The 23,898-nt window shown below is 36.2% G+C and overlaps 1 protein-coding gene across 1 annotated transcript; it reads left to right on the plus strand.

The window, feature by feature from the left end:
- The first annotated feature begins 6,216 nt into the window (after positions 1-6,216).
- Positions 6,217-8,285, plus strand: LOC145148419 (EEIG1/EHBP1 protein amino-terminal domain protein). Its single transcript, XM_079075140.1, has 3 exons — positions 6,217-6,717; positions 6,799-6,948; positions 7,038-8,285. Exons 1-3 carry the CDS (start codon positions 6,337-6,339, stop codon positions 8,160-8,162), a joined length of 1,656 nt encoding a protein of 551 aa, XP_078931266.1. The 5' UTR covers positions 6,217-6,336; the 3' UTR covers positions 8,163-8,285.
- The last annotated feature ends 15,613 nt before the right edge of the window (positions 8,286-23,898 follow it).

The raw sequence follows: 23,898 nt of genomic DNA on the forward strand, positions 1-23,898 counted from the left end.
CGTGCTTATATTTCTAGGGTTTAGTATATAAGGTGCATGCATGCATCCTTGTCATTAACGCTTTTGATTATTATCATATTAATTGTACTGTAAACCCTAGCACACCTCTACAGAGGAAGTTCTTAATCGAGCTCTTCTGAGGTATGACTATATTTTAATCATTCGACATACGGTTGATTCATTGTGGATTCTAGTGTTCGTTATTCTTATTGATTTACCTATTAAAGATCTAATCGATCTAAAGAGTTTTCATCTCATCATAGGGTTTTCTACGTATTTAAAGGGTGGTTTCGTGTTTTTGGGGTATTTTTCTATCCTCCATCATATCTAAAGCCTCTTGAGAGAGACCATAGCCTCTTTTTCACCACTTTGAGCCTCCCCTCTCCTCTCTCATCTATTTTGTGAGACTTTTGGTGATTTCAGAAGGGAGTTTCTAAGATTGATTTTTGAAGCTTTTCATAAGAAGATCTCAACTTACATCTATCCTCTGGACCGTGGGTATGATTCAAGTTCCAATATTTATGCTTATAAGTTGCTGGATCTGGATTCTAAGCTTGTTTTTATTCCATTCAATAAAGATTGTGTTGTTGGATGTGATAAAGTTCGCAACTTTATCATTCCACCCTGTCACAAGAATATTTTGGTCTATAGATCTGGTCTTTAATAATCTTTTGGGCAGCATGCTTGTAGTTAGGATCTTATTTTGGGTTTTTTAACCTAGAATGGTGTGGGACATGCATGTCCATAAAGTCATAATTTTTCTGAGCCATGTGAGTACAATAAGGTCTTCTAGAAAGTATAAGGCTTGGACTTAACGAATTAAGGACTTAATTGAAAGATGGGTCTGCCAGCATATCCACGACGTGGCCAAGGTCTTGCCATGACATGGTGGGCATTCTCATCATGTTTTTCTGGGTGAAGAAGACCACAAAGTGACAAGCTATTGCCACGACATGTTGGTCCGCTGAGTTGACTTTTGGCCATTGACTTTTTGACCAATTTGAATTTTGGTCAAACTTGTGTATGACTGGGTATTTAGCTAAGGAATAGTCTTGGTTTGGCTTTAGGTAGCTCGGGTTAGCCATTTCGTTGTTGAGGATATTGTTGAGTTTCTTTTGTTTGGTTCGGGTGAGTTTTCTCACTATACTTTATATTGTAGTATGTATCCTTGTGTTTAGGATGTTGGTATGCTGTAGTGATTTGTCAGATTGGTAGATCTGTTATGATTACATGTATTATTGGTTATTGTTTTGTTTGTTTGTTTGCATATGTCGACATATTATGGTTGGGTTGAGTCTGTCATGCTTTGTGTTGTAGGCCAAGATACTCGGGCGGTCCAAGTGTACTGAAGGCCTTGTGATGCGGTCCAGTCAGACTGTAGACCCAAAGGAGCGGTCCAACTATATTGTAGGCCTTTCAAGGCGGTCTAGTTAGACTGTAGGCTCAGGAGAGAAGTTCAGGCATCCTGTAGGCGTTGCGAGGCGGTCTAGGCAAAACGAAGGCTCATGTATGCATGCATTGTATGTGTATTGTTGTATGAGGTATTTTGGGGAACTCACTAAGCTTTGACTTACAGTTGTGGATTCAAATATTTTTCAAGTACTTATCAGAATGCAATGGCAGGACTGTACGCACATATATCAACGGTTTATGATTCGAGATTCCACATTGTTTTCCTTATAACTCTAATTTTGACTTATGGTTTATGAACATGGTTTGACTTGAATGTAACTTTATAAAAATGGTTGTTTATTCTATTTTAAAAACTAAAAAAATTATTATGGAATTTGGGACGTTACATTATAAACGAAGAAGAATTTGTGAAAAGATGTCTAGGTGAAGGTGTTTTAGGAGATTACACCTTCAAAGAACATATCCGTGAAGGATTTTTAGGTGAGAATTCTAGTTGAAAGAGAGTAGTAGAATATAAGGAACAAACTACTAAACCTCTAGCCAAAGTATATCAGGTATATAAATGGTCTTAGGGCATCATAGCTACTGGAGGTTTATTTTTTTTTTTAGGTTTTTAGAGGGAAAATATGAAGTTGTCAGATAAGTTTTTTGAAACAAAACCTTTGCAAATATACAGATCTGTAGAGAGCTTTGGACAAATGAAGCTTATGAAGAGCATATTTTTGGAGATCTTTGAAGAGATAAGACCTTTGAAGAACCAATCTATGGAGATCTTTGAAGAAATGAAGTTAAACCTCGGGCAACAATGACTGTTTGCTCGGGTCCCGCGAATGGCACCAATTGATGTAACGTCAGCTCAGGTCGTCGGGTCTTGGTGTCGGATCTAGACTTGAGATATGGAGGTGGTGCCGCTAGCGAGTTTCCAACTAGATACCTAGCTGCCATCACGGTGCAAAGTCCTTAGAACCGCCCATGTGACTGTGCCCCAGGAGCAGACTCCGATGATCAAGTCAAATCGGTTTGTGAGGTGAGGTGGTTTCTCCTGGCCGGAGAGAACCACCTTGGTGCAATGGGAAAGTGCATGTGCATGGTGGAGGTTGATCTCCCAAGGTAATAGAGGCCTGAGTAGTAGAGGTCAAATGTGGGAGAAGATCCCACTTGGAAGTGGATGTCCCTCTCCATGGAGGAGAACATGTTTTATTTATAGGAGACAATCAGGCCAGGGGAAATTAGGTCAGACCATGAGCCAACCCAATTCAGTCCCAGCCAACCAAGGGCTAGACTGAGTTGTCAGACAATGCTGCCGGGCGGGGATGTTAGACATGGCCGTCGGGGAGGGTCGGCTTGCCGTAGCGCCGACAGTCAGATCTAGCAAATAGACCTAACGCCAACACTACGCAATTAATATTTTAATAATTAAATTATTAAGAAAGAAAATAAAAATACATTAAGTATAGTTGAGTGCTAACCATAATTTCAACTGGAAAGGCTAGAGAAATCTTAGTTATGAAAGTTATTTGAAAATATGCTTTTAACATATTAGTGGGATACTTGATGCTTATGGAAGTTATTTGAAACTTTTGATGGTTGTGGCTGTTATTTGTTCAAGATATTAGGTATTCAGAGAAGGTTATCTTTGACTTTTTACTTCCTTATTTGTAACATTTTAATATAACCATGTATTTGCTTAATAATTAACATTAATTTTTATAAATTTTATAGAAATTATGGAATCTATCATGAAAAAGAAGACAAACGATCAAGATGAAAATTATACTGGACATGATAGTAGTGAAAGTTGGATTGCATACCAGTTAGAAATCAATTATTTCTAATGTTTTGTATACACAAATCTTTGTGTTGGTGTTATGATCATATTATTTTCAAACTTGAACAGTTATTAGAGTTTTTATGTAATTTTATTAGAAGGATTATGGGATTTTTAATTTTAATATTTTTAAAAAGAAAGTTTAAATTGTCAACTCCAATTTAATCCGTTTATTAAATATGTTGTACTGAAGAAGAAAGAAATAATCACATCAACACGAAAACATTTAATAAATATAACTGAATTGGATTAAAATTTTCAACAAATTTAATTAAAGATATAAACCCAAAAATGGTCCAACCAACCAATTGACATCCTACCCAAGAGTAATCCTTACTTTTCTTTAAAGTTCACCATGAGTCGTCCAAACCATTTTTTTTTCTTCTGAGTCGTGATATTATATTTGTTGAGTAAGTTATTTAAGTTAAATTCTTTTTTATATTAGTCTTTTAGTCGTCATTCGTCATCCAAAGTGATTAACTATTGATAATATATTTAATAATAACAGAGTATTTTTGGATTGTCTTCATGACCCAGTTGGGCATAAAAAAGTTAGAAGAAAATAAGTTTATTAATTTGTTATAGTTTAATAAAATAATTGAAATTATTTTAAGAATTAATTAAATAGTTTTAACTAATTAAAAGGTTAAATATTAATTAATTAAATGTTAATTAATTGAAATATTTCAGAATTCTTAAAATGATAGGTAGGAATTCTACTCCATCCCACATGGGATGAGAGATGAAATTAAGACAAGAATCCAAAGATATAAATAGGATATTAGGGATCTCATAATCCTTTGCATCTTGGCTTGATTTTTCGCCATCTTCTTTTCTCCCCTTCTTAGTGGATGATTTCTATTCATCTTAGGGTTAGTGAAATTGACCCTCTTCCTAGTTTATTTTTGGTTACTCTCTTTGAGTTTTGGATATGAAACAAAAGAGATTCTTGCTATTGGGTACTCTTCATCCAAAGCAAAGATGGTTGTGACCAGAACTCAGTTAATGAATCTTCAAAAAGATTAAGATCATCAAGAGGTTAGTAATCCTTCTATTGTTTTTTGATAAGTAGGTTGTTATAATAGAATAAGCTTAGATCTTTTAGGGTGCATGTATATATAGAGTTTTATATTGCTTTCACTGCCATATAACTAGTATGTATAGAATTAGTATGTATAGAATGTTAGAAAACCCATCATTTAATATTGTTTTACAATTATAGTATGTAGTTTCCACCAAGTGTTACATAATGCTCTATTTTTCTCATCTCTACTATAATTTGTCATTACTTTTTAAAGAAGAAAACAATAAAGATAAAAATTACAAAAACCAAAATATAACATACCTTTGTACTTAATCAGCTATTATTTCTATTTTTACACTTACAATAAGTATTAAAAAAAAATAATTATTAATATGAAGTCTGAACCCAAATAATATATTATGAAAACAAATGTGATGAAGAATTACGAACTGTAAGAAATATATCATAAACTGATTAATTTGCAAAATAAAAAATGATATTTTGGCCAATATTTGTATTTATCCAGAATTCAAGCCAAGTTGTGAAGTATTTAAGTTTACAGCGAAGCAGATATGCTTGTTTTGTCACAAATCAAAAGATTTTTGGTAATCAGCAAAACGTAAGTTTATAAATAGTTGAGGGTTGACTAGTAACTTTTTTATAAAATGAAAAAGCACTTCCAGAAGTTCAGCCTTCCTCACGCGATTCCATTACTCTCAAACAGGAACTTCTCCTTCCTCACGTGAATAAACCTCTCGAGGTTTACAACTAATTTGCAATTAAAACCTCTAACTTAAAAAATTGTATGAAATCAACCCTAAAGTAAGTTTTTTTATCTGATTCAACACTCGTTCGTTAGAAAAATATAACAATGAAATATTCTCACAACATATTACTGTTGATAATAATGCAAATATATATATATATATATATATATATATATATATATATATATATATATATATTAATTGTGACATCCATGTATTACATGAGTTAATTTAAAAAAAAATTAAATATAAATGTCAAAATATTTAAGAACTTTAAATTTATAAGAAAATAAGAAAAATAATGATTTATTATAATGAAAATGTTTTTTTTATTTTTTAAATTTAAACAAATAATTTAAATAAAGAAAAGAAACTAATGAGCTTTAATTTTGAGAATTTTGAAATTAAAAAGTAAGTTTATTAGTGAAATTGATATTCATTTATTACTACATTTATTGGTAAGTTTATTAGTGAAATTAATATTCATTTATTAGAGATGATATATATTATAAACCATGGTTGTTAAAATCGCGATCCAGATCGTAGGATCGTACAATCCTACGATCCTAGGTATGAAAAACGATCCGGATCGTAAAATGATCGTATTTGGGGTAGGATCGTAAGATCGTAGGTAGGATCGTAGGATCGAGATCCGATCCGATTCTACCTTCCCTTGATTTTTTTTTTGTTTGCATATGAATTTTTTTAACACTTTATATCTTTTACACTTTACCAACTTACCATTTATCATTCATTTTGTATTGTGGCTTATGACTAATATTTTGAAGTTTTTATAACTTTTGAACGAAAAATTGAATGTTTGAAATATTTTTCATAATTAAAAATTATAAATTAAAATTATATTTTATTTTGTGGGATCTTAGGATCTCGATCCCGATCTTACGATCTCGATCTTGCAAATCCAAAAACGATCCTAGGTAGGATCCCGATCTTAACAACCTTGTTATAAACATAGCTAGTGTACAAATAGAAATAAATATGATAGAAATGTTAATCGATTTTTCTGGAATTGATCTACACACAAGGGTAGAATTTATAAAAACTCCAAAATATGGTGCAAAGTCCACAAATTGATATAAACTAAAGGGTCTTTTTGTAACTTAACTGAAAAAGAAATTTTCAATAAATGTTTCCCCCACGCCGCGTCCAAAGTCTAAAAAACATGGTGACTTTCCGTGTTTGTATCCCTTCAACGCCGTCCTCAAAACCATGTATAAAACAACCTTAAATTCTCCCTCTTTTTCAACAAGATTTCTATTTTCTGACAAAATTCTTCAAATCAAATGGTCGTAAAGATGAAAAAATGGTCTCCGTGGCAGCATCAGCCGCCGGTAGTCACGGGATCCAAGAAGTTTCGAGTGAAGGTGGAGCGGATAAAGCTAGAAGGATTCGAACATGGAGGCGGAGGCGGAGAGAAGGTTATGGGAGTGGAATTAAGGTGGAAAGGGGAACGAAAACATGGTTTAGCGGCGGTCGGGTTTCACCGGCGGCGGCCGGGAGAGAGGTGGTGCAAGGAGAGGATTGTGAGGAAAGGAGAGGTTATCGTGTGGGAAGAGGAGGATGATTTGGAGAATATTTGCTGGTTTTCAACGGTGGCATCAAATGCTTATGATTTAAATCAACACAAATTTGCACCATGGATTGTAACTTTCAAATTCACCTATGTAAGTTCCATTCCTATGGAATTGCAAGTACTATTTTGCTAATTTGCTACAACTGTATAACTCAATGATGGATGATTGCAGGGAGAATACAACAAAGGAAAAACGGCGGTGATCGGAAAAGTTTCACTGGATTTGGCTGAATTAGCTTCGAGAATTGATTCTCCGGTGATCGAAAAGAAGCTTCCCGTTGATCTCGAGGTCGCCGGATTCACGACGCAAGCTACAATCTCGGTAAGTTTCTCGATCGGAAACATTTAATTTTGCAGAAAATGTCCATTAGCCAACCATTACTAAACATCTATTGACCACAACCACAACAGGTTTTGCTGAGTTTTGTAGAAATCTGTGACTCGGTCCAACTCGCTCACGAGGCAACACAATCCGAGGATGTTGTAGAAGTTGCAAAAGCCGAGAAGAAACAGTCGAGTCTCGAGGAGATGATGTTTTCGGACTCGGATAACTCGGTCACATTCGACTCGGAGGGGACATCCGAGTCACGAGACGTGACTCCACCACGGTCTATGGTTGCCGTTCAGCCGGAGTTGGACAAAAAGGCTAATTTCTTTAACTGGAAGAGGCAACGACTGAACCATCGGCGGGAAAAATCGAAAGTCGAAGATTCCGGCGAGTCAATCGTCTCCGGTTCAGAGCAAATAAATTTAATCCAAAATTCATTTCCTAACACATGGGATGCAAGAAACTTCGTTAGTCGAGATGGAGAATCAAAGCTCAACACACAGTCATTCTTCGCCTCCTTTGATCAACGGAGTGACAAAGCCGCCGGACCAAGCGCCTGCACCGCCTTGGTAACAGTTATCGCCCATTGGCTGGAATCAAACGCCGCCACCACCACCATGCCAACTGTCCAACAATTCGACTCTCTCATCATCTCCGGCTCCTCCGAGTGGAGAAACCTCTGTGAAAAAGAGACCCACGTGGCAGAATTCCCAGACAAACATTTCGACCTCGAAACCGTTTTACATGCCGGAATCCGGCCATTATCAGTTTCTCGAGGGAAATCATTCGTGGGGTTTTTTAGCCCGGAGAAATTCGATTCGTTGACAGGAGTGATGTCGTTTGATGAGATATGGGATAACGAGATTAGTCGAAGCCCTGGGGTTTACATCGTGAGTTGGAACGATCATTTCTTTGTGTTGAAAGGGGATGAAGATGGTTACTATATTATCGATACTTTGGGTGAACGGCTTGTTGAAGGGTGTGATCAAGCTTATATCTTGAGGTTTGACCATGGCTCCTATTTGACTGAAAGTGGAAGCAACGAGGTGATTTGCAGAGGCAAAGAGTGTTGTAAAGAGTTCATCAAGAGGTTTTTAGCAGCCATACCACTAAAAGAGCTTGAAATGGAGGAGAAAAAAGAGGCTGTCCCTTACTACTCGTTGCACCACCGTCTGCAGATCGAGTTCAACTTCTGTAGTACGGTGTAACCACCACCTTGGTGCGGTTTCCGACGACCAATGAGGTGGTGGACTTGTATATTTGTGTATATAAACTAAATTATGAAAGCAACGGTAACAAATTATGAAATGATAATGGAACTTGGAAGGAAACTCAATAACTCGTATACTAGTTTTTGGTAAAGAAAAAACTTTTTTCAACCAATCAACATGAAAACAAAAACATATTGTTTTAATGCCGGTTGTAATTAATTTTTGTTATGTCATTTTATCAACATATGAGGTCGTGTTAAAAATATAATTTTAGTTTTAAAAGAAAAGCATCAATGTAAGGAACTTTTAATTTTGGTTACATTTAGTCATTAATTTTTTTTGTGTTTGATTTACCTTTGAATTATTATAAATTCTTCATATTTTATCCTGTAACAACCGGCCATAAGAGTAAATATAAACAATTTCAAATAATTTAATGGTAAATCAAGCACAAAAAAAAATACAGTGACTAAATATGAACAAAGTTAAAAGTTTATTACCCTTTCAAGGCATTATACATTTTTGTAATAATCTGTTAGTTTATTTTGTCTATTGGTAGCAATTACTTAGATTAATAATTTTGATTTCAATCATTACGATTTATTTTGTGTTGTCTTTGTAAGGAATATTATATAAATAGAATACCTACCACAACCATTTTTTAGTTCATGACTTTAATCCTAGTTCATGAGATAAACGTTTAACTAGAGTTTATTTATTCACCCATAAGTGAAACACCAACCCACACAAAAGAAATAATCAATAGAGTTTTACAAAGGCAAAAAGACACATATACGACAATAAAACTAAAAATAAGATCGAAAATCAAAAGGAGTACAGGGAGAAGTACATATAGAACCAACATACGAATAGAAAAGGTAAATACAAGTAATAACTAGGAAAAAAATATCTACAAAACAAGTTGAAAGCAAAATAGTGAAAACTGGGTGAAATGTACAAACAATGTAAAGGAAACTAGCACCTAGACTACTAATGTACTGCTCCACGTCCATGATCTTATACGTCCACACACTCTAATCAAAGCATGTGTCCTTTTTAAGAGAAAAACTTCATTCAAATCTAACACCACATTATCTTCACATTTCTTTATCCTATGTTCTCTCTTCTTCGTACAATCTACAACGAACGTCTCCGTCCACTAGAGTGAAAACCGTTGCCTATGTCCTAAGTATATGTCTGAAACCACCACAATCTTTTTTTCTTCAGTTTCTATGTGATTGAAGTCGATTCTAATGCATTTCCAAGTGTTGTTTTTGGTATCTTATATAGTAAAAGGTATATCATACAAGTACTACAACATCTTCACTTTTGTGACCTCCATATTCCGTTTGTGCTTATTCTTAATAAAATTTAGAACCATTTACAGGATAATGACTTGAAAGGGTAACAAACTTTCAATTTTGTTTATATTTAGTCATTGAACTTTTTCGTGCTTTATTTACCGCTGAATTATTGAAATTGTTCACATTTTACCCTTATAACCGGTTGTTATCGGTCATAAGGGTAAAATGTGAACAATTTCAAACAATTTAAGGATAAATCAAACACGAAAAAAAAATTAGTGACTAAATGTGACTAAAGTTGAAAATTCGCTACACTTTCAAGTCATTATCCGTACAAAAAACATTGAATAAAAAAACCTAGTTCCTAACATAATTTTTTGCTTTTGGGTCGAAGAAATAAACTCATAATTTAAAATCTACTTTAAATAAATATTTTTTTTTAGATTTTAACAAATCAAGTACTTTTAAACATAAATAATTCATATTTATATTTTTAGTAATTATCTTACGATTAAATATAAATATATTTTAATAATTTTGTTATTTGAAACAAAATATATATCCTATACGATTAAATATAAATATAGTTTAACAATTATGTCGTATTTATTTGAAACTACCATATCAACGAATTTTATAATTTATTAATACGCATCTAACAAATAAATATTCATTTGAGTAAATTACACGAATGGTCCCTATGGTTTAGGGTAATTTGTGTGTTTGGTCCCTAACTTATTTTTTAACTCGGAAGGTCCTTACTGTTTGTTTTTGTAACGCGCTTGGTCCCTATCTTACCTAAAAAAATTATTTTGCCATTGACTTTTTAATTTATTTAAATAAACAAACCCCCAACCCCACTCATCACCTTACCTTACCTACCTCACCATTTTCCCTATTTAAATAATAGACTTTTTAGGTAAGACAGGGACCAAGCGCGTAATAAAAACAAATAATAGGGACCAAACGCGTAACAGAAACAAACAATATGGACTTTCCGAGTTAAAAAAAAAGTTAGGGACCAAGCGCGTAAATTATCCTAAACCATAGGGACCATTCGTGTAATTTACTCTATTTATTTATTAAATGTGTAACACCTTATTTCGAATCGTTCTGTGATTCAGGACCGTGGACCGTAATTTGGTTATGTGTAGGCTTAAGGGCTTTAAGGAAGTAAGGTTTAACCTTTATTGGAAGAGATTATTGTTGGTAATGAGATCAAGGCCTGTGAATTGTATACTTGTAACCAAGGATGAACTGTGGAAAGCTAAGCGCCAGGCCGCTTGCGAGGGCTAATGTTTTAAGTTCGAAATGTGGTGAGCTAAAAGTATCGATGTAGACGTGTAGAGCTCTTCAATACCTTTCTGTGGATATAAAGAACGCTGAAATCAAAGTTAAAACAAAAAAGTTGTGATTATTTGAAGTTAGACAGTAATTTGATGAAAACTCGTCCTCACGAGGTGACAGATTGTGTCAAGACGTGAGGGGCTATAGTGAAGGAAAAGTGTCTGCATCATGCTCACGACGTGAGCTATGGATGCTCATGACGTGAGATGTTTTGCAGCCTTTAGGGTTTCCTACGTATTTAAGCTCATCTAACTCAATTTTAGGGTTCATTTCTCACCCTCTATCCCCCCCCCCCCCATCAACCTCAGAAAAACCCTAATCCTTTCCTTCTTTGTGGTTTTGGCTTATTTTGGGTAGATTTGGTGCCCTTGGAAGGAAGTGAGGTAGTATTGGTGCAAGGATCAAGCAAGAAACACCTTCCCATCTTGGTTATCACCTATTAGACCATTTGTAAGGATTCAAGTCTCTACATTTTTAGTTATTCTCGTAGATTTAGGTTGTTTTGGTCCCTTCTTGGTTCACAGAGTTGGTTTGAGTGAACGTATGGAATAAAGTTGACAACTTTATTGCTCTCTAGTGTCCCTTGAGCATCATATCTTATAGATCTAAAGTTTGGTGGTGATTTGTGAATCTTGCATGAGTTTTAGGCCATTTCCTTTCCATTTGACCTAAATTGAGTTGAGAACATGCATGAGGCATGCATGTCTATCAAGTAATCATTTTTATGGACCTTTGGTTCCCCACTTAACTTCTCGAAGAGTTAGGGTTGAAGACTTATTGGATTAAGGGCTCAAAACATTAGGACTTTACATCAGATGAAGCTCACAACGTGACATAGGGAGTGTCACAACGTGAGAGCAGCATATCACGACTCTTTTGACCTGATGTGCTCACGACGTGACTAAGCATAATTCACATCGTGAGGCTGCCGAGTGAATCATCCAGGATCGAGTTGCCGAGTTGAGCTGAGATGAGTTGGAATCAGTCTGAGTGAGCTCTCACGATGTGACCAAGGGCTAGTCACGATGTGAGGCTAAATAATTGACACTTTGACTTTGACCGTTGACTTTTGATCGAGATTGACTGTGACATCCCCAAATTCACGGTCATATTAAAAATTTTATTTATGCTTATTTTAAAATCAGAGTAACCTTTTAAAGAAAAGTGTTGCAGAATTTGTTCCCATAAAAACATGATAAATATATTATCAAAGCATTTCCGAAGAAATGTATTTTATTCCTTTTTAAAACATTGGGATGTCATCGTTAATACAGAAACATAAGCATAAACAGACCTTACATTAATTTACACTAGTGATCTACATCTCCTTAGTCTCTGTAACGCCCGCAGATCCGGGCTAGTCAATTTAGAGACGATGAGCATCAAAAATGAGTTTTTGATGGAAGTTTATTTAGAAGGATTAATCTTAACCAAGTTGTAGTATATGTTACAAGGGTTCCGTACATATAAAGAACGCCTAAATCCGAGTTATAACGAAGAAGTTATGGCCCGTCGAAGTTTTTCGGCAAAACCGGCACGGCACCGGGAAACGTAAATAGTGAATTTACGATAGAGCGACTTTTAGCCTTAGTGATATAAACGAAAGTCGTAGAATATGTTAAACCGAGAACATCCATAAAAAAACGCCCAAATTTGACTTCGTATGAGGAAATTATGAATTTTTTAAGATTTGGCAGAGCAGTGCATAGCCCGAAACTCGAATTTTAGGTCAAGCGGTTTTTGGCCTACGCGACCTAAATGAGAGTTGAAGATCTCATTAATAAAAACTCAACGATAAAAAGACAGACGAAAACGGAGTCCGTATGTAGAAGTTATGAATTTTACGCGGACATTTAACAGTATAATCTCCTCCTACTGTTAAATTTAAGATCGGTCGAGAATTAGCCGACGGAGTAAAATGAAAGTTGTATATTTTATTTTTACCTATGCGTGGATATAAATAACGTCAAAAACGAAGCTCGTATGCGAAAGTTATGGACGAAGCTTAGTCTCTACTTTTCGAGCGCGGCGAATTCGATACAGTTTTGTAAATCCGAGATAGAATGAGAATTAGCCAACGGGGTCTAAATGAAAGTTGTGGTACTCGTAAATACCAACGCATGGATATAAATAACGTCGTAAACGGAGCTCGTATGCGAAAGATATGGACGAAGCTTAGTCGCTACTCTTCGTGCGCGATAAATACGATACAGTTTTTGTAAATCTGAGATAGAAGGAGAATTAGCCGACGGGGTCTAAATGAAAGTTGTAGTACTCGTAAATACCAACGTTTGGATATAAATAACATAGAAAACGGAGCTCGTACGCGGAAGATACGGACGAAGTTTAGAGACTACTCTACGATAAAATCCGTATAAATAAAGGATAAATCATTCATATTTTCTTCACACCATAACCTCTCTTTCTCTCTCAAACTTCTCTCTAGCCTCCCTAAACCCCTCCCAAGTCTAGGGAACCTCCCTAGCACGAGAAGGAAGCCACGGAGCGCCCGACGGCTCCGAGAAGAAAAGCTTTCGGCTCGGAAACGCTGCTCCAGCGAAGCCCGGTTTTTAAGAAAAACTCGCTGTAAGTGAGCTATGCCTATACTATATTTAATATACCTTTTATTTAAGTATAACAATGTTATTAGGACCTTATAATAATTATTTTGACTATTATTATGGTTTATATAAGTGTCGTTATAATATCTTTTTAACCACTCGCGGTACGGAGAATCTGGTTTAGAGGGCCGCTTGGGTTGATGGATTCAGAAGTGCTATATGCCAAAATGATCCTACCCTCCGGTGTTCCATGTCTGGCCCCTGTCTGTACATAGTGGGTGAAGAGTATTGTTTAACGCTTATATAATAGTAATAATAGCTAGACTATTAATTAGTCTCGATGAATATTAGACTAAACTCTAGTGGTAATGATACTAGGTTTTGTCAAAGGAAAATTGTTTTAAGAGTAACGAACCGCTGTCCGAGTACCGAGTCACCACCTTATCAGGTGAGTGCATAGTTACTTTCATCTTACACATAGATATGAAGTATTTAATATAAATTACATGCTATGTGTGCATATTGTCTGTATACTTACCGTCTATGCTGGGTGAAAGATTTTTATACATGTTTTAAATGATTTAAACTGTATATGTATTTTATATCTACAAAATGTGTTGGGTAAAACATGGGTAGATGAAATAGTTGTTGTGTGACAAAAACAAAATGATGAGAGGTGATATAGACCATGAGATAAGGGTGATAGGTAAACCATGAGAGAAGCCTTTTACCTATGTGTTGGCCCCGTCATTCAGCAGAGTATGAATGACAACCACGAACTATTCTAGACAGTCCAGTGGACACTAACAGGCTCGCAACCTGTAGGTGTTTTGAACTGTGTATTCACCAGCTGTACTCTAAAAACCCATTGGCATGTATTGCGAGTGGATTCTCAGAAACGATACTGTCGATAAACGAGATAAAAACCCATTGACATGTATTGCGAGTGGATTCTCGGAAACGATACTGTCGATAAACGAGATAACCCTGGTAGCTATGGATTTAGTCCCTGATGAGCAAACCCTGGCAACTATGGATTTAGTGCCTGTTGAGTAAATCCTGGCAACGATGGATTTTGTGCCTGTTCCTTAGGATAATCCTTAGGAAAGAATGAACGAGGAATAGCTAATTCTTAGGGTAAATCCTTAAGAGTAAAGAAGATAATGTGGATGAGTAATTGGGTGGGGATGGGTAATTGGGTTAATTGTTTGATGATTAAACATAATAATTATATTATTGTGGGTTAAAAACCCTATGTACTCACCAGGTTTCCCAACCCGACCCACTCCAGCTTATTTCTATCACAGGTGTCGATATGAAGCTACTTTACACTGAGAGATTTAAAAGAGATGTAGATCACTAGTGTAAATGAATGTAAGTTCTGTTTATGCTTATGTTTCTGTATTGACGATGACATCCCAAATGTTTTGAAAATGAATAAAAATACATTTCTTCGGAAATGCTTTGATAACGTATTTATGTAACGCCCACAGATTTCGGCTAGTCAATTTAAAGACAATGAGCATTAAAAATGACTTTTTGATAGAAGGTTATTTAGAGTAAATAATCTTAACCAAGAAATATTACATGTCTCAAGGGTTCCGGAGATATAAAGAATGCCGAAATCCGAGTTATAACGGAGAAGTTATGACTTGTCGAAGTTTCGCGACATAACCGGCATGACACTGCATGACGTAAAAGGTGAGTTTACGATAAAGTGCTTTTTTAGCCTTAGCGATCTAAACGGAAGTCGTAGTGTTCGCTAAACCGAGAGCGTGCGTAAAAAGAACATCCAAATTTGGCTTCGTATGAAGAAGTTATGATTTTTCCAAGTTTCGGCACAACAGTGTGCAGCCCGGAGTTCGAATTTTAGATCGAGCAATTTTTAGCCGATACAAACTAAATGAGAATTGAATATCTCATTAATAGAAGCTCAACGATAAAAAGACAGTCGAAAACGGGGTCCGTATGTAGAAGTTATGAATTCTACACGGTCGTTTAGCAGTGTAATCTTCTCATACTATTAAATTTAAGATCGGTCGAGAATTAGCCGATGGAGTCTAAAGGAAAGTTGTAGAGCATGTTCCTACCTACGCGTGGATATAAAGAACGTCTAAAACGGAGCTCGTATGAGAAAGTTACGGGGTTTAGAAGTCGGCAGGGTACTGCAGCGAAATGGGTGACGTGGCGCAATCTGATGACGAAACGTGGCACCAACTCGACGAGTTGGACCAGCAACTCGACGAGTTGGGGGTCAGAAACTCGACGAGTTGGGCCAGAAACTCAACGAGTTGGAGCCTTTTCCAGCCTATAAATACCACCCGAGAGCCCCTTCGTTTCTCACACTTTTTACCCTTTCTTTCCCTCTCTACTTACTCTCCAAACCTCCCAAAACATCCCCAAAAGCCTAGGAAACTTCCCTAGCACTTGAAGAAAGCCCCGGAGTGCTCGGAGTCTCCGAGAAAAAGAGTTTTTCGGTTTGAAACTCTGCCCGCGTAGAGTCCGATTTTCAAGGAAACCTCTCGGTTTCGTCAAAGAAGATTATTTTGAGAAGCGAAGTGTTGTCCGAATCATCATCTTATCAAGTGAGTGCATAGTCCCTTTCATGAACATGATTTTAATACAAGTACTAATTAAAGTATTAATATCTGTTAAAGAATTAAATATTTGTTAAAGAGTTTATGTGTGCATATTATCTGTTTACTTGAGATATGTGCTAGATGAAAGATTTAAACTTCTTTGTTTTTCAGATCTAAACCATAGATGTATTTTGTTTTCAGATCTGAACCTTTTTCTTCAGATCTAGGCTGTAGATGTATTTTGTTTTCAGATCTGAACCTTTTTCTTCAGATCTAGGCTGTAGATGTATTTTGTTTTTCAGATCTAGTCCTTTTACTTCAGATCTGAATCGTATATGTAATTTCTTTTCAGATCTAAACTTTTTCCTTCAAATCTGAAGTGTATATGTATTTTATATCTACAAATATGTTGGGTAAAACATGGGTAGATGAAATAGTTGGTTTTGATACTGCCTGGAATACGTGTTAAGAGCATATCTGATAAATATATGATGATTTAGGATACAGAGTAGGCCTAAATAAATTAAGAGGGATATTGGGTAGTATCTCCTTGTGAGTACAAATGAGATATACACGGAGGGAATAACTTTAAGACTTGCCATCTATCTGAGAGTATGGATTAGGTAAGAAGGTAAATTTTAGATCCTGGAGTATGGATCAGATTTACCCGATCCGGGAGCATGGATTAGGTAAAGAGGTAAATTTTAGATCCGGGAGTAAGGATCAAACATACCCGATCCGGGAGCATTGATTAGGTAAAGAGGTAAATTTTAGATCCGGGAGTAAGGATCAGACATACCCGATCCGGGGACAAAATTCTGCAACACTTTTCTATAAAAGTATACTCTGATTCTAAAAATGAAGCATAAACAAATCGGTCTTTTCTGGCCGTGAAAATGAGGATGTCACAATTTATCATGTTTTTCCGGGAACAAATTCCGCAACACATTTCTTCAAAAGGGTACTCTGATTTTTATAAAGCATAAACAAAATCGGTCTTTTCTGGCCGTGAAAATGGGGATGTCACAGTTGGTATCAGAGCATTAGTTTAAGCGAACTAGGAATAAGGATTTATTTCTAGACTTAAACTTAGAATGCTAAGCGATGATCGTGAGGAGTGTGTCTTATATATTTTAGGAAGTGCACCTGAATAGACACGAGCACTAGCTCATTTAGGGAAGATGTCTAAATTGCTTTTATGTGCTAAATGATTTGTGATGCTTTATGATGTTATCGTTTGATCGGATTTATGGTCTGTTGCCGACCGGATCTGGAAACTTTGTGTGTTCAGATTTCTAAACGTTTAATTACGATATTAGAACTGTAATGTAATTTTTTAAAGTAATGAGGAGGAATACGCGTCTAAAACTTCCTCTATCTATATTCTCGTCTCGATACACCAAACGACTGCTTTGGTGTGTAGAACATCATGGTGAAGACTCGTAGTGAATTTAGTAAATGGAGGAAATGAGAAGGCTTACGATATTGAATGGTACCTATCGGAAGATATCGTAAGAGTGATATGATGCCTTTAGAATGAGTTTAATAAATAATACGTCTAGTACGGGAGAAGCACACTTTCGATTAGCAGAAAGAAAGATTATCCCATCGTCTGAAATTTCCATCACCAACCGAGTTGAAGCAGAATTAATGATTGAAGATATACATGGAAGAAGTCCTAGTTGAGTCTAGGGAAAATTATATGATTGTTTGGACACATTTGTATGTGTTAAAATTGTTTTTGTGATAATGACTTGGAGAACTGCGAGACAATACTTGGGACGAGTATGAGTAGGTGTGAATGGTAGTAGAGGCCTATACTACCGGAAGCACAAGACTCACACTTGGATCAGGGAAAGTCACAAGGTTACCAAGAAGCTAGTTTTTGATACCATTTTATTCAAGTATGTTGTTACCATTGTTTCAGTAATGACTAAGAAGATTGTTGTTATTCCGACCCTAGTGGTCATATCGAATTGAGTCCGACTAAGACAAGTATGATACATGGTTCAGAGAACCAAGTCCGATGTAGCATCTGACTTAAGCTAGAAGATTAAAGTGAAAGATAATCAAAGCGATCAATAGAAGTATCGTGATCGTTGTTAAAGAAGCTAGTAGCTAGAAATGCTACATGTTAAAATGTGATTAAATCACATTAGAACATGAAGGAAAGTATATTCCATTATGGAATTTGACTCTAAGAGACCTGAGTCTAAGCGTTGCAACATACGATGATAGGTCATTAGAATATGACACATTGTTCCACTGTAGTAATAAAAAAAACTTATCTTAAGTTCGTATCCAATGAGGATCGAGATTGTGACTTGAAGGTCATAATTTGGAGTCTAACGCTAGATAGGGAGCAAGTGCAAGATCGAGCACCGCCTGCAGTCGAGAAGTCCAAGAATTAGATACTCATTCGAAGGAACATAGAAGTTACAATTATTACCTAGGATAAAGAGATAACGCACGGAGTCATTATACAACCCTGTTTCGTTGATGATTCCAGGATGTAATCATCCTAAGAGGGAGATAATTGTAACGCCCGCAGATCCGGGCTAGTCAATTTAGAGACGATGAGCATCAAAAATGAGTTTTTGATGGAAGTTTATTTAGAAGGATTAATCTTAACCAAGTTGTAGTATATGTTACAAGGGTTCCGTACATATAAAGAACGCCTAAATCCGAGTTATAACGAAGAAGTTATGGCCCGTCGAAGTTTTTCGGCAAAACCGGCACGGCACCGGGAAACGTAAATAGTGAATTTACGATAGAGCGACTTTTAGCCTTAGTGATATAAACGAAAGTCGTAGAATATGTTAAACCGAGAACATCCATAAAAAGAACGCCCAAATTTGACTTCGTATGAGGAAATTATGAATTTTTTAAGATTTGGCATAACATTGCATGACCCGAAACTCGAGTTTTTAGTTCGAGCGGTTTTTGGCCTACGCGACCTAAATGAGAGTTGAAGATCTCATTAATAGGAACTCAACGGTAAAAAGACAGACGAAAACGGAGTCCGTATGTAAAAGTTATGAATTTTACGCGGACATTTAACAATATAATCTCCTCCTACTGTTAAATTTAAGATCGGTCAACAATTAGCCGACGGAGTAAAATGAAAGTTGTATATTTTATTTTTACCTACGCGTGGATATAAATAACGTCAAAAACGAAGCTCGTATGCGAAAGTTATGGACGAAGCTTAGTCTCTACTTTTCGAGCGCGACGAATTCGATACAGTTTTGTAAATCCGAGATAGAATGAGAATTAGCCAACGGGGTCTAAATGAAAGTTGTAGTACTCATAAATACCAACGCATGGATATAAATAATGTCGTAAAAGGAGCTCGTATGCGAAAGATATGGACGAAGCTTAGTCGCTACTCTTCGTGCGCGATAAATACGATACAGTTTTTGTAAATCTGAGATAGAAGGAGAATTAGCCGACGGGGTCTAAATGAAAGTTGTAGTACTCGTAAATACCAACGTGTGGATATAAATAACGTAGAAAACGGAGCTCGTATGCGCAAGATACGGACGAAGCTTAGAGACTACTCTACGATAAAATCCCTATAAATAAATGATAAATCATTCATATTTTCTTCACACCATAACCTCTCTTTCTCTCTCTAACTTCTCTCTAGCCTCCCTAAACCTCTCCCAAGTCTAGGGAACCTCCCTAGCACGAGAAGGAAGCCACGGAGCGCCCGACGGCTCCGAGAAGAAAAGCTTTTGGCTCGGAAACGCTGCTCCAGCGAAGCCCGGTTTTTAATAAAAACCCGATGTAAGTGAGCTACGCCTATACTATATTTAATATAGCTTTTATTTAAATATAGCAATGTTATTAGGACCTTATAATAATTATTTGGACTATTATTATGGGTTATATAAGTGTCGTTATAATATCTTTTTAACCACTCGTGGTACGGAGAATCTGGTTTGGAGGGCCGCTTGGGTTGATGGATTCAGAAGTGCTATATGCCAAAATGATCCTGCCCTCCGGTGTTCCATGTCTGGCCCCTGTCTGTACATAGTGGGTGAAGACTATTGTTTAACGCTTATATAATAGTAATAATAGTTAGACTATTAATTAGTCTCGGTGAATATTAGACTAAACTCTAGTGGTAATGATACTAGGTTTTGTCAAAGGAAAATTGTTTTAAGAGTAACGAACCGCTGTCCGAGTACCGAGTCACCACCTTATCAGGTGAGTGCATAGTTACTTTCATCTTACACATAGATATGAAGTATTTAATATAAATTACATGCTATGTGTGCATATTGTCTGTATACTTACCGTCTATGCTGGGTGAAAGATTTTTATACATGTTTTAAATGATTTAAACTGTATATGTATTTTATATCTACAAAATGTGTTGGGTAAAACATGGGTAGATGAAATAGTTGTTGTGTGACAAAAACAAAATGATGAGAGGTGATATAGACCATGAGATAAGGGTGATAGGTAAACCATGAGAGAAGCCTTTTACCCATGTGTTGGCCCCGTCATTCAGCAGAGTATGAATGACAACCACGAACTATTCTAGACAGTCCAGTGGACACTAGCAGGCTCGCAACCTGTAGGTGTTTTGAACTGTGTATTCACCAGCTGTACTCTAAAAACCCATTGGCATGTATTGCGAGTGGATTCTCAGAAACGATACTGTCGATAAACGAGATAAAAACCCATTGACATGTATTGCGAGTGGATTCTCGGAAACGATACTGTCGATAAACGAGATAACCCTGGTAGCTATGGATTTAGTCCCTGATGAGCAAACCCTGGCAACTATGGATTTAGTGCCTGTTGAGTAAATCCTGGCAACGATGGATTTCGTGCCTGTTCCTTAGGATAATCCTTAGGAAAGAATGAACGAGGAATAGCTAATTCTTAGGGTAAATCCTTAAGAGTAAAGAAGATAATGGGGATGGGTAATTGGGTGGGGATGGGTAATTGGGTTAATTGTTTGATGATTAAACATAATAATTATATTATTGTGGGTTGAAAACCCTATGTACTCACCAGGTTTCCCAACCCGACCCACTCCAGCTTATTTCTATCACAGGTGTCGATATGAAACTACTTTACAGTGAGAGATTTAAAAGAGATGTAGATCACTAGTGTAAATGAATGTAAGTTCTGTTTATGCTTATGTTTCTGTATTGACGATGACATCCCAAATGTTTTTAAAATGAATAAAAATACATTTCTTCGGAAATGCTTTGATAACGTATTTATCATGTTTTTCCTGGAACAAATTCCGCAACACATTTCTTCAAAAGGGTACTCTGATTTTTATAAAGCATAAACAAAATCGGTCTTTTCTGTCCATGAAAATGGGGATGTCACAGTCTCTCAGTGTAATGTAGCTTCATATCGACACCTGTAATACAAATAAACTGAGTGGGTTAGGTTAGGAAACCTGGTGAGTACATAGGGGTTTCAATCCCACAATGTTATATCATATATATAATTGAGAACTCACAAAATATACAATTTCACAATATATATATATATATATATATATATATATATATATATATATATATATATATAAAACAACTCTTACCCCACCCCGTCGATCCTCACAACGACACTATACATACTTTCGGACCTTAAGATTTATCTCTTTACTTAATCCATACTCTCGGATCTAATCCATGCTCTCGGATCAATAACTGTGCCCATTCCATACTCTCGTACTAGGGACAAATGTCTAAATCTATACTCCCGGATTAATGTCAAATAACTATGTTCTATCCATACTCCCGGACTAAGAACAACTGACTATGTTTTAATCCATACTCCCGGATTAATGACAACTGACTATGTCTTAATCCATACTCCCGAATTAATGACAATTGACTATGTCCAATCCATACTTTCGGACCAGGGACAATGACTGTGTCTAATCCATGCTTCCGGATCAATGACATATTTTAAAGTTCTATTCTATGTGTATAACTCACTTGTACTCATAAGAAGATACTACTCAATATTTCCCATAATTAATTTAGGTTTACTCTTTATCCTAAATCATCATATATAATCAGGTATGTTCTTTAACACGTATTTCAGGCAACATCAAATAACTCGCACATACATATATTTAATACTTCCATCAATACTTGTATTAAAATCATGTTCATGAAAGGGACTATGAACTCCACTTGTTAAAGTGATGATTCCAAACTCGGGTAGCGCTTCGCTTCTAACGATTCTATTTTCCTTCGACGAAACCTAACACTATTATTGCTAAGTATTAGTCTAATATTTATTGCGACTAATTATTAATCTAGATTCATCATTAACTCAAAGTCTAATTTCATGATCTATCAAGTAAGGAACAACCAGGTAGGATCATATCGGAGGTAGGGTCCGTTTGGTATACGAAGTATACTTTTTGGAAATCCCACTTTAAACACCTCACTAAATCACAGCCTAGACATCATCCCCGTAAGTAGATCAATAAATATAACGACTTTGAATCATTGATAAATCTTATTTAGAGGTTCATAATAACGATATTATATTTAAACATAAGCTATATTTAAAGTAAGGCAGACATAACTCACATATATTGGAGTTTAGCGAAGAACCGGGCTCTGCGCGAGGAGAGCTTCTGAGCCGAAAGATCTTCTTCTCGGGGCCTTGTGGCGCTCCAGGACTCGCTACTAACTCCTAAGAAAGGCTAGAGAAAATCCTTGATGCTTTGGGGGTATTTGGGAGAGAAGTTGAGAAAAGGTGTGAAGAAAAATGAGGAAAAACGCCTCTATTTATAGGCTGCCAGCGCCGAGTACGCTGAGCGTCCTCAAGAATTACGCTGAGTGTAATGGGTTTTTAAGGGTTACGCTAAGTGTACTCAAAATTACGCTGGGCGTAATGTGCCACGTGTCGCGATCTCATGCAAAGTTGTGGGGAAGAAGGTGCGGCTCAAATTGTGCCACGTGTCACTCGCTGGTTATTCTAAAAACTAATTATCTTCTAAAATCTGTAACTTTTGCATACGAGCTCCGTTTTTGACATTCTTTATATCCACGTGTAGGTGGGATCGTACTCTACAACTTTCTATTATACTCCGTTGTCTAATTTTGATTTTATTTTTTAAGTTATATTTTTAACAGGCCGGGACAGGAAAAATTCGTTAAAAATTCATAACTTCTTCATCCGACGTCCGTTTTCGTCTGTATTTTTACCGTTGAGCTACTATTAAGGAGACCTTCGATTCTTGTTTAGGTTATGTCGGATAAAAATCGTTCGATCTAATATTCGAATTTCGGGCTGTATATTGTTGTGTGAAATCTTAGAAAAATCATAACTTTCTCATACGAAGTCAGATTTTGACGTTCTTTTTATGCATGCTCTCGGTTTAACATATATTACAATTTTCATTTAGATATATCAGGCTAAAAAGTATTTTATCAAAAATTCACTTTTTACGATTCCCGGTGCCTTGCCGGTTTTGCTGTAAAACTTCGACAGGTCATAACTTCTTCGTTATAACTCGGATTTCGGCGTTCTTTATATGTACGGAACCTTTGTGACATATACTGTATGTTGGTTAAGATTATTTATTCTAAATAATATTCTATCAAAAAGTCATTTTTGACGCTCATTGTCTCTAAATTGACTAGCCCGAATCTTCGGGCGTTACATTGACTTTTGGCTAAAATAGTTGATTTCGGTATGTAGTCTAAGGTTTAACCTTGTATGTTGTGATAGGAGTGTTGTAGCGGCGACTGCGTGGCTTTGAGCTGAGGGTTGTCAGCTTTGTGATTCAGCTAAGTCTCTTCACTGTACCCGTGGGTCGAAGACACCAATGCCGACCCACTAGGATATGATATGTGTTTGTTGTCTTTGTGACTCTTGTTGTATGCCTAAACTCTATTCCTTTAAAGACCAAGATCTTTACTTAATCGCATTGTGACCCAAAATC

This window comes from Lactuca virosa, chromosome 1 (genome assembly GCF_052849685.1).
Source record: "Lactuca virosa cultivar CGN04683 chromosome 1, Lactuca_virosa_CGN04683_v6, whole genome shotgun sequence".
NCBI classification, from domain to species: Eukaryota; Viridiplantae; Streptophyta; class Magnoliopsida; order Asterales; family Asteraceae; genus Lactuca; species Lactuca virosa.